General features: G+C 38.5%; 2 protein-coding genes across 3 annotated transcripts in view; one reads left to right on the forward strand and one right to left on the reverse strand.

The window, feature by feature from the left end:
* The window catches only part of pkn1a (protein kinase N1a), a 36,770-nt gene extending 34,857 nt beyond the window's left edge, over positions 1–1,913 (reverse strand). Inside the window, exons 1-2 of the mRNA XM_088301693.1 lie at positions 1,504–1,913; positions 1,228–1,380 (exon numbers count right to left, since the gene is read on the reverse strand). Of these exons, the coding sequence (XP_088157819.1) occupies positions 1,228–1,248 (21 nt within the window). The 5' untranslated portion in view covers positions 1,249–1,380; positions 1,504–1,913. The remainder of the gene's footprint in view (positions 1–1,227; positions 1,381–1,503) is intronic.
* LOC148332192 (UPF0575 protein C19orf67 homolog) lies at positions 913–8,908 on the forward strand. Of its 2 annotated transcripts, XM_088301696.1 has the most exons (8): positions 913–1,071; positions 3,751–3,862; positions 4,911–5,055; positions 5,136–5,259; positions 6,913–7,022; positions 7,226–7,393; positions 7,462–7,599; positions 8,370–8,908. In XM_088301696.1, the coding sequence occupies exons 1-8, from the start codon at positions 997–999 to the stop codon at positions 8,542–8,544; spliced, it is 1,047 nt and encodes a 348-aa protein (XP_088157822.1). In that variant the 5' UTR covers positions 913–996; the 3' UTR covers positions 8,545–8,908. The 2 variants fall into 2 exon arrangements, with proteins under 2 accessions (XP_088157822.1, XP_088157823.1); XM_088301697.1 differs by lacking the exon at positions 7,462–7,599.
* The last annotated feature ends 57 nt before the right edge of the window (positions 8,909–8,965 follow it).

An 8,965-nucleotide genomic window follows, 5' to 3' on the forward strand; every position in this document is an offset into this window, starting at 1 on the left:
CGAGGGCCACCAGAGACACTAATATGAGTTTTTTAAAAATATTTCAGTCTCTCATGAAAGCGATAAAAAAATGACAACCCACTGTAATAGTGAATAGGTGAATTTATAGTCCCAATTAGGGACCGAAAAATGATTTTTGGGAGCCTGGATCATTTTAATAATTTCATAAGGAGAGGATATATAACGACATCGCTTCACAGCAAATTCTACGCAGAAATCTTTCTGTATTTTAAAAGTGTCTTTTGGATGCCACCACTGTTGACTTTCCAGTTTGTACAATGAGAACCATGAGAACCAGCAAGAGGCATACTGGGAAGGCATTCTGTTTGTCAAAAAGCACAATACAGAAAACGTGAAGAAAGGGGATGAAAAGATAATCACCCAAATGGAACAGTTTCTTCCTCGTCCATAAGTATACTTGACATTGATAATCTTTATTTAACTTATCTAACATTTAGAATCAAGTATTGGTGACCTCTAGCTTTCTTGAGGGCATTGATGCACCCCCGCCCCCAACATTTTTAAAAGAGCAGACAATATTCAATTTTGTTATTTTAGCAAGAACCATGAAGATCATTCATATTATATGCTTTTGCAGACCAGATAACATTTTGTGGCGGGTCAGATCTGGCCCTCAAAGGCTTGAGTGCGGCCATCTCTGACCAAATAATCCTTTCTTTCTCTCAAAAAAAAACTGAACCAAATAAATATAATACAGTATATAAAGTAACAATTTCATTTCAGGAGTAGGATGGAATGACGTCACTGAAGCGGATTTTACGAGAGGTAGTCATCATGACGTGTTAAACATATTTTGGGCAAAATATGACAATATGCACTTCGCCCTCATATTTTACAGTACATACAGTGGCTACATTTGCGAGAGGTTCACCATTATGCCATTTAGCAAAAACTCACGTAACTTTTCAACGGGATTCGATTTAACCAATAAGGCAATAAGAATACAATAATCTTAAAATAGAAGTAAAGAAATTGATGAGATGGTCCGCCGTACAGTTATCAGTCATATTTCTCGAAGGAAATGCCAATATTTCACAAAATCCAGAAAAGGTATGTAAACAAAAGAGAACAACTGTACTTATACTGATGTGTTTTAACACTTGGACTGTACTAGAGATTGAATGATACAAGAACGACGAAAAAAGAAAGGGCTGGATGCAGAGAGAAAAAAAAGCAGCGATTCAAAGCGAGCTTAGGTCAATTTACTTGTACTGAGTCGTTGGCCATCGCGGTGCCTGTCGCCGTGTCGCTGCCGGACAACCTGTGCTCATGTGTGGTTTCTCCTCCCCGCCGCTCGCCAACTAGCTCCGAGACAATGGGACACAATGATGGATGTTGTCTCAACTTTGTCCGAACAGCCTGTTGACACAAAGGCGGTCAGGAGGTAATCCTCGCTTGGGTGTTGAGTGGACCCACCCAGTCAGTTGTTTCCCCGAGCTTCACAAATGACGTTGTTTTCGTTTTTAATGTAAAAATATACACCTTTGAGAACGTGGTGGATGCCTTTATGTCTTGCAGTCAATCGTCCAATCCGAACGGGGGGGGTCATCCACAATGGTAGCTTCCAACAATGAACCCGTGAAAGAAAGAAAGCCCCTCCACACTGCGATGCTTCCGTCTCGTCTGACCGCTCAAAAAGTCATATCCACGGCGAGTTCCGAGTGGAAAAATAGCAACAGATATGGGAGCTTATTCTTCCTCCCCGAGAGTTCGCTTAGAGTGGCGCCGGTAACATCCCAGAAGCCTCAAACACGCCTCGTTCGCTGCTTCACTCGCTAGTCGCAAACTCGCTCTTGTCCTCGCATCACGTGACACCCAGGACGCCGCCTGTCAGGGCGTGCGTGCGCGTACCCGCGAACACGGGCCGCATTTTACAACACGAACACGCTCGTCGCGTACATGTAAAGCGTTCGTGTTTTGAGCGCTCTAATGTATCATAGTGTGTGTTTCTCTCACTCGAATAACTACAACACTACATGGTGTGCGTTTGCTTACGACGCTGACACTCCGCCGTTCGTCATTGGAGTGGACGCGCGGCGGGTGCGCGGCCGGATGTGTCACGTGACCGGTTGGCAGAGTGGTTGTCAAGGCAACCGTTACCTATGATGTGACGTGAAGCAATTGTTGGCAAAACAAACTAATTCTTAAGAGGGACTTGTAATTTGCTGAAATTATTAATTTTACCAACTACATAAAAATACTTCTGTACCTGTTTTGCTTTAATTTTTCTTGCTCTGAAGTAGATTCTGAAGTAGACTCTCTCTCTCTCACTATATATATATGTACATATATATATATATATATATATATCCTTACTTTAAATATTAATGTAATTAGGACCATTCGTAGTCATTCGAGGCAAACCCGTCTCCACGTACTGCAACATTTAATGACTATCTTAAAGGAAACAGTGTGAATTTGCGAAAAATGTAAATTTTCTTGAGCTAGGTACAGTTCTTAAAATCGTTCTTGATTACATTGGTCAGCACATTTGTAGTATTTTTTTAAATCACAGACACAAGTAAACCTTTCTAGAAGCATGGAATAAATGTTTGAAAACTCTGTATAGAATGTCAGATTCAAACTAGATAAAATTGTGAGGCAGGTGTGCACTTTCACTACTCCACCTAATTTAATTCAACAGGAGTATTTTATCACCATTTCTTAAATTTTATGCAGGCATTTATCCCAAAAGTGTGTAGAATTGCAGGTAAAACATATACATTCTGAGCATGTTGTTTTTCCCAGTTTCAAGCATTAGGATGGATCATTGTTTAATTGTTTTGCAATATGTCGATCATGACAAAATCATTTGCTCCTCTTATAGGAAATCATAGAAATGTAATTAATCCGTAAAACCAGGTCAAGCCTTTATTAACTGTAAAGGCAATATTTGAAGCAAGATTTTCTTTTAATATCCATGAATGTAATACAACTGTAAAAAGCACAACTTAATATTGAAACCTACAAAGAATCAAACGTGATCCCACTGTGATCAAGTAAAAAAAAAGAGGAAATAAAAGAAAATAGGTTATGTTGGGGTTGTATGTGGGCATCTTTAGTAGTCGGTGGACAGCAACAGATTTGTATAATTGATTTGTATTATGGAAATAAGCACAAAGTGACCAAACCATACATTTCAAAACATCTTTCCCCATTGAAATGAATGGAAATACCCTTAAGGTGGAACGCATCTTTTGTAATGGGGAAAATTGCCCTAAATATGTAATTAAAAAACACAGAGTAAGAAAATAAATAGAAAACAAAATCACTTAGGTAAACATATTACGTAATAAAAGTAACATACTTAAATGTGCCCTTTGACATAACCAGCATATTAATTTTAAAAAGTAAGAATATGACAAACATTTGCAGGCAATGTCTTACTAATTACAATAACAATTGGAGCGATATTACCTTCGAACGTTCAACCCCATTATTCCAAAATTAACTCAAATCCGATAATTGCTGCCAGCATCTATTTATTCGCGCAAAGAGCATCAACAGCATTTTAGGTCAATTACATGATATATCTAATTGTTTTGTTTTGTTTTTCATTTGATATTTTCCAGTTTTGGTCGCGTCTTTAGACGTTAGCTTCGGTTAGCACTGAGTTGTCATCACACGAGCGCCGTTAGTGGTTTATCTTAGCCGTTAGCATTGCGCGAGACGTCCCGTTATAGCCTCGTTCACCTGTTATTAATATTATTTTTCTTATTTTGCAATCAGACACTCAAGGCGATCTGGAAGAGTGTGACGAGGATGTCAGCAAACTTTACAGACGTCGAAGCGAAGGGGGCTGAGCCTAAGCCAATGTCGCCAGCCCTGCAGGACGTCTGCGGTGAGTGGGCGATCACCTTGCATGTCACACTGGACTATCACTTGTTGTCGTCATGTTTCCCAATCATGCATTAAAACTTATTGGTAGTTTTGCGCACAATAAACACAAATTGATGGAGTCGAGGTTGAAGCAAATAATATGTACCACAACGTGTGATGATCGAAAGTTTGTCATATGTTAATAATAAGTGGTAACGACACAATGTTGATCACTGTATTCACAAAAGAACACAATGCAGTTACCAACAAAAAAAAAAAAACTATAGCCCCAATATACAACCATCTACCCAGAATGGAGAACTGATATTGATCAAATATACAAAATGCAAGCACAGCACAACAACGGCAGTCCAGCCCATCACAAAAACCACGACGACCATGAAGAAAGTAAACGTCCAAAGAAAAGTATTACAGTCAGTGCAGGAGTAACTGATAGCAAGAAATCCAGCAGCTTTTGCTTGTGTTTCAAAACACGAGCACCATATCGGAAAGGCTGTAACCGTGCAATTGTTGCTTTGCAAGAGTGTATTGATGGATAACTCTGAGTGTGATCATGTGAATGTTTTTCTGTACGTTGCAGTAAAAGGTGAGGTGCCTCTTATGCCTACACCAAAAAAATCAGTTTCCATGTTTCTTCCTTTCCTCCTTGTGGCTATCAGCTTCTTGACAATATTGCAATGTTTTTGTGGTAAAATCACAGACACTGACATCTTTTACATCCAAAACAATTTTACGATTCAAAACCTTTTTTTGTTACACCCTTTTAACAGGATGTTAAAAAGGCTCTGAATTCACTTAACTATTCTTTGATACTTAAATACATTTAACGTTAGATAAAGACTTTCTCTAAAGTACTCTTCTATAAGGTGATTTTAACTTAAAATCAAAGTTATTTTTGCTATGATACTTCTATGATACCTCAAGTATCGCTTTCAGGTAATTTAGACATTATTGGACCCTTGAGAGAAGCTCACATCTCGTTATATCTTTGACACAAGTGAACAAATAAGATAAAATGACTTTCAATGCAAATACAACCTTCTTTTAAGAGGTTCTGGCGTCTCAGAGTGACTATCCGTCGTCAGGCTGGAGCATGCCAGAAAGGAGTATCGTGTCGAACCAGGGGTCTAGGAAGCTGCAGGTCCAATTTCCCATCAGCGAGGAAGGCAACTTGCGCCAAAAAATCATCAAATGGTAAGAGATTATTTTTGGGATAAAATATACAAGAAAAAAATACAATTATATCAGACATGACAGTCTGTGTTCTCTTGCAGTCAGGCGACAAACGCCAAAGGAGTTTGGGCCTTAGCACTGAGTAGTTTTATCGACGTATTTCGGCCTTACTTTAGCTGGGTGGAATCCACAGCCAGAACCCAGATGTTGTCCACTGATGTCAAGGTACACGCCTCAATCGTGTTTGTGTAACGCAATAGTAAAGGCATCATGAGCATCTGGCAATTGTGTTTAATTATGCAACCATCAAGTAAATGTTCTGATTTAAATGATCATGAAAACAAGAATTGTATTATTGCAGCTTCATTGTGAAGATTGACATTTTTTGCTAATGAACACTATTTACTTCCAGCATATGATTAAATGATATACAGTATTTGTCACTACTGAATATTTATGTATGGGACCCTATCAATATTTGGACCTCAAAATTGATAAGATTTTTGCATATTGTGCTTTGAAAGATTTGCAGACTGAGTTTTGGCCTGTCAAAGGAAAGCGTGAATGCGCTTTAACTGTTGTTTAAATTGATTTTTATGGTAATTGCCGCATAACGAAGTACCGTATTCCTAGATTTTGAACCGTGCGGCTAATACAACGGTGCAGCTTTTTTGTGAATTTTTCTTTCACCGGTTGGGGTGTCATGACTTGTTACTGGTGACCTGTATTTATGTTGCTTTGTCTCCCTCTACTGGCGCTTTAGCGTAACTAACTATTTTCCCGATATTTCTAACCTGTCTTCTTATTGGCACATTTAATCACATGACACGGTACGTCCAGTTCATAGTGCCCGCATAGTTTGTTAAACGAATCATTTAGCTTTTCGTGTTTACAGCCATTCACGGCCCGTGTTCTCACAACTTTCTCGCTGTTTGTGCCGAAAAAAAGCATCGCTTGTGAGTAGTATTTGCCTTTTTTCATGTGACACTTGCGTTTGTGTGGCGCATTTGATGTTATATACATGTTTAGTTTTTTGCTTGCATTATGAGTGTCTGTCACTTTATAGCAAGCTATAAACTACATTTTACATTGTTTACAAGTTATGCACAGCTCTTTATAAAATCATTTGTGTATGCTTATTCATTTATTTATATACACTTATATTAGTTATTTGAATAACGTTCTATAGTTGTACTATAAGTTTTTATGTCATTTCAGTTTTATAAAAAAGTTATATTACAGAGATTGAAGACAACAGTAAAACAATTCCACTTTACTTCAGCCTCTGCATTTTTCTTGAAGATTGTTCACTATCTGTCAGTTTGTGTTCAGACACACACTGAGGACAGAATAAGGGGCGCTCTATAGTTCTGAAAATACGCTAAATACATTTTTTTCTCTTGGGTCTGTTCTGTTTTAATTAGCAAAGTAGTTGCCGTGTTAAAAGGCACTCTTTCAACAATCTGTTTATGTACCTTTATGTGCATTCACAGTACAATCCTTCTGTACATGCAGTAAACAACTAATTTTTTTCAATATAGAAAACTGCGGCTTATAGACTGGTGCGGTTTGTATGTTTTTTTTTTTTTTTGGAGTTGGTGTGGCTTATATGCAAGTGCTGCTTGGAGTCCGGAAAATACAGTACTCTTTCGCCGCATGCCGTTCGTCATATTGAAATGTTGGGACACGCAAAACAACACGTTAAGGGCCTCCCGAAATGCCTGTTTTGGCAATATTAGTGATAGTAATGCCGTGATATTCCTCAAGCAAACTACACGGCAACCTGTCTGTAATTGCATCTATAAGTCAGTGGGGACATATTTATGTATTGAATATACAGTATATACTGCGTGTGTGTGTGTGTGTGTGTTTGTGTAGCATGTGCAGCTGTTGGAGGCCTCTCAGCAACTATGTGATGTATTGGAACGTCTGGTGCTGACCTATGCCAGCCAAAATCTCCTCACTTTGGACGAGTCAGATCCTGACAAGTAATCACATACACAAACGCCAATTCCAATTAAGTAGGGACGTTGAGAAAAACGAAAAAAAAAAAAAGAACACTAGGATTTGTAAAATCTTTTCTAAGGGATAAAGTGTATCCAATTGAATACAGTATAAGATATTTCATGTTCGAACTGAATGTTTTTGTAACAAGTATTTTCGCTATGCTACTCTTTTCTCTTGTCCGCAGTTTGTCTCACTTCTGCATCGGCAACCTAAAACTGGACCGAATGAGAGTGAGCGTGACCATTTTCCGCTACTGTAAGGCGACGCCGTACCTGGCAAGATTTAACACCGGCATATTCAAGCGCATGCGTTGGAACGTGGATAGGCTCGATGGTGCAGAAGACACAAAGTTGTAAGTCTTATTTTTCCTTACCTGTCCACTTTTTTTTTATTTCATGAAAACTGTTTTTTCCCTCCCAGCTACTACCTGTGCTATGAGGATCTTCCCAATAAGTATGCAGGTGGTGACAAATTTGATTCCACAATGGTGCAGATGTGGTCCATTGGTCAGTGGATGCAATTGAAGCCTGGCCCCAACAGGGAGGATATCCTGGGCTGGTAAAATAATGGAAGCTGAATTCATCTGTTTTTGTTATTGTCATGAGTCGCCCTCATGGAATGTACTCTGGGTGGAGCAACTCTTAGATGAGGGCGTTCCCCATCAAGTCTGACAGAGCGCATATTCTTCAAAAGACTTAACGCTCAACACTGAGGAACATTCCCGCATGTTGATGGGTGATTGGAGTTTCAAAGTACTGACGAAAAACAACTAGTCATCCGAATGCTGCTTTCATTTCCGCTAATGTGGAAAGACATTCCCAAAAATGAATGATTCTCAACTACAAAGTGAATATATCAAATTTGCACTGCAATTCTGATAGTTTTGATTTTTCATTAACAGCCGAGTAAATAAAAATACATCTTTGACGTCTTTAGCCGTCAATGGCAGTAAGTTAGTTAATAATTTTTGTCATAGCAGACTTGATGATACCTTTGGTAGAGGCTCTCTATCTGGTGATAAATAATATATTCCATTTCAAAAATTTACTCTGAATTTGCTGTTTAAAAAATAAAAAGTCATGTTAATTAGATGTGGCAATGATACAATGTTGAACACAGTATTCATAAAATAAAACAATTTTGCTTGCTTTAAAACAATGTTTCAGTGCATTCATTGGAATTAAGACAACCAGAGTGGGAAAATACTAGTTTTAATCGATTCGCATATTCAAACAACTGACTTAGCAATAAACATTCAGTGGTCGCCCTGACCTCCTGTTTGTCATCTTTTTTACTATCTGACTTATTTGTGCACGTGTTTGCTTCAGGTTGCTGTGCGACATTCCGGAGGGCGCCTACAAGAAGCTGCTGCTTATGGGCAAACAAGAGCCGTCCTGCCGCATTGCCACCGACCACCTGCTGCAGCTGCTCATGTCCCAGGAGGACATCTCGTCTCAGCCGGACCCGTCCTGTCCGAGATTGAGGAGGCTGTTATTAGAATGAAATTGAGTATACATTTGGACCAGGACCTCATATTTAGATTCAGCACAAGCAGGATTTTAGGGTCATGTTAGAGGACTTTGGTTGCCAATAGCAGAACTTGTTTTGTTATGCTGGCCCATGTTATAGTCACAAGGGTGCTTTCTTACCTCATGTCTGTTTGAATATTAGGGATGAAATTGGAATTTTGAACTGTTAACGCAGCTTTTCTACCTCTTACATAGAAATAATTACAATTTGCACATACACGTGCATGGTTCTGGTGCTCAGTTTTTGATATTACACTAATTTGAAAAATATGAGTTTGTAAAAGTTTTAGACATTTTAAAATTCGCCTTTTCTATTTTTGTTAAAAAATAAAAAGTTATTGCAGTTCTTATTAAAAATGTTGACATAATTTGCCTTGCAATACTTTTGACACAAT

Source organism: Idiotropiscis lumnitzeri, chromosome 8 (assembly GCF_059441095.1).
Source record: "Idiotropiscis lumnitzeri isolate Australia: NSW breed Sydney's pygmy pipehorse chromosome 8, RoL_Ilum_1.0, whole genome shotgun sequence".
NCBI classification, from domain to species: domain Eukaryota; kingdom Metazoa; phylum Chordata; class Actinopteri; order Syngnathiformes; family Syngnathidae; genus Idiotropiscis; species Idiotropiscis lumnitzeri.